Source organism: Penaeus chinensis, chromosome 3 (genome assembly GCF_019202785.1).
Source record: "Penaeus chinensis breed Huanghai No. 1 chromosome 3, ASM1920278v2, whole genome shotgun sequence".
Lineage (NCBI taxonomy): Eukaryota > Metazoa > Arthropoda > Malacostraca > Decapoda > Penaeidae > Penaeus > Penaeus chinensis.
Genome location: NC_061821.1, coordinates 1,050,212 through 1,052,711, shown reverse-complemented (window position 1 = coordinate 1,052,711; position 2,500 = coordinate 1,050,212). Strand labels below are relative to the sequence as shown.

General features: G+C 45.0%; 1 protein-coding gene across 12 annotated transcripts in view; it reads left to right on the top strand.

The window, feature by feature from the left end:
* Nucleotides 1-2,500, top strand: part of LOC125042121 (baculoviral IAP repeat-containing protein 6-like) — a 70,195-nt gene that overhangs the window by 26,849 nt on the left and 40,846 nt on the right. For all 12 annotated transcript variants that reach the window (XM_047637647.1, XM_047637597.1, XM_047637663.1 and 9 more), the window contains exons 3-8: nt 1-41; nt 557-822; nt 1,048-1,176; nt 1,398-1,617; nt 1,793-2,159; nt 2,275-2,500. The exon at nt 1-41 is cut by the window's left edge and continues 94 nt beyond it; the exon at nt 2,275-2,500 is cut by the window's right edge and continues 865 nt beyond it. In XM_047637647.1, the coding sequence (XP_047493603.1) occupies nt 1-41; nt 557-822; nt 1,048-1,176; nt 1,398-1,617; nt 1,793-2,159; nt 2,275-2,500 (1,249 nt within the window). The remainder of the gene's footprint in view (nt 42-556; nt 823-1,047; nt 1,177-1,397; nt 1,618-1,792; nt 2,160-2,274) is intronic.

Genomic DNA, 2,500 nt, shown 5'->3' with positions numbered 1-2,500 from the left:
CTCACCATGCACAGAGTCGTATTAATCCCAAACTAGCAAAGGTGAGATGCCTGAAGTTTATTGCCTGAAGATATAGATTATGCTCTGTAGGAAAGATAATTCTCATACTCCTACTCTCTCATCTCTATCTCACATACATACTCACTCAATCACACTCACACCTACACTCCAATACACACAAACATATACACATGTGCATGTACATGCACATGCATTTTCACTTGTGCTCTTACTAAATACGTTTTCACACTTACTTGCTCATTCACTTGCTCATTCCTGCTCCTGTTCACACTCACTCACTCACTCACTCACTCACTCACTCACTCACTCACTCACTCACATGCACACCTGCACCCGTACCCGCACCTGCACTCACACTCACTCACACACACTCAAACACACACACACACACACACACACACACACACACACACACACACACACACACACACACACACACACACACACACACACACACACACCTAACTCTCATAAATGAGACTTTTTTGTAATCCATGTTGCAGTAATTAATGGTTATGAACATTGATCTTTCCAGTGGAGCACGTTACGTCTAGAGTTGCCTCTAGGTGTGTTACGTAGTGTATGTTTGGGTCTGATCAGCGAACTCAAGCGGCTGACGAGATATATACCAGCGTTGTCAACCGCCTCTGCCTTAAATCACCGGCTGGCACACCTCTTGCCGCCACCAACACCCGACACTGGGCAGGGGCCTCCGGGCTCGGGGCCCCCGGACAGGGATGCCATGTTCAGCGAGGCTTCCAGATTAGCCACGTTTATAAAGTGGCCTCACATGAACTATAAGTAGGTTGTGATTTCTGCTGTAAGCAAAGAAGGGGTTTGAATGTATGAAAATTGTTTGGAAATTCTTCAGCGGTCATGTTTTAAGATGATGTGTATGGGAAGATATAGATGCACATATGTCTAAAATAGAAGACAAGATCGTTGTGAGTTCTCGTTGGCTTTACACAATACACCAATGACATCAATGTTGCCTTAATTTGTCTAATTTGGTTTATTTTTATGCAGATGGGCTTTGCCAGAGCAGATGGCACAGGCTGGCTTTTATCATCAACCCATTGCTACAGATGATGACCGTGCTATGTGCTTCATCTGTAGTGTTTGCCTCGTATATTGGGAGCCAACTGATGAACCATGGTTAGTATATTTTGATGTTGATATGAATATATATGTATTTCTATTTGTTGGTGTATAGGTTCTGTCTTTTTATGTAGTAGTTTTTGTTTTTATGAAATATATGACCATAGAAAGGTATGCCACAATAAGTTTTTTAAGTATTCTGGGCTGAATATAACCTTCAGCATAGTTTATGGCTCTTGAAAATATAATACAGTTGTGTCACTATGCCTTCATTACAGGTCAGAACATGAGCGCCATTCACCTAACTGCCCGTTCGTGAAGGGGGAATACACGCACAACGTCCCTCTGTCTGTAACTTATGCCACCAGCCCGGCCTTAACCCACAGCGAGCGAGCAGAGGAGGTGGCTTTCATTAGCAACACCAATAGCCATCAGTTCATTGCCTCGGCTACCAGACACGGCAGTATTGTGGTCTGGAACACAGCAAAGGAACTAAAGGTACTAGATTTTAAGAGGAGGAAATGAATGAAATCTGTGAAACTCTTATGGTGTGTTTTATGATAATACTACTTATATTGTGGAATGAGAGGAATTTGAGCTTCCAACATAAATCATTTTATAAAGACAAAAAAGTTCCACAACAACTTTGTTATCGTGTTTTTCTCCATTGCAGAAAGAAGTCAGTTTTTCCATTGATCCATCAGATTCGACAATATTAGATAAACATTTTTCGGACACAATTGGGTACACGGACGTGCCCCTCCAGCCCCCGGCGCCTCGAGAAGCCTGGCCTTGGGGAGAGGAGGAGCAGAACGGGACAGCCAATATTGAAAATGATCCCCCCTCCCACCCTGGGTCCCACCCTGAGACGGACGCGCAGGGCTCACTTGCTGTGGAGAACGATGATACTGCTAATCTCCAATCTCCTCTGTCACCCTCTCCACCCTCACAGGCCCCTCCCGCTCCCCCTGCCCCACCACCCCCACCTGCACCCCCTTCTTCTCAGGTGGTAGATTTGCCCCTTGATGATATAGCTGTTGGTAAGTTCTCCTTCAAGGATAAGGTTAACATAGACTATTCTAATATGCCCTAAACAGACTTATAAAGAAAATGCTTCAGGCAGTTGATTTTAAAGTATCCTTTCCATTCTTGCAGATGAACTCTTTGCTCCTCCGCGGCCATCGCATGATGTTAGAGTGTCCTCCCTGTGTGTCCTGGCAGACCCTAATGAAGTGTCTCAGAGATACAAGGGTGCTGCGGTCAATCTGTCGTCATCTGTAAGATCTTGCCTTGTGGTTGGTGTGGGCCTCAGACGCTATGAGTTATTTGGCACCTCCAGTGGCGACCGGCAGGAGACATGTGATGTGGGCCTAGTGCAAGT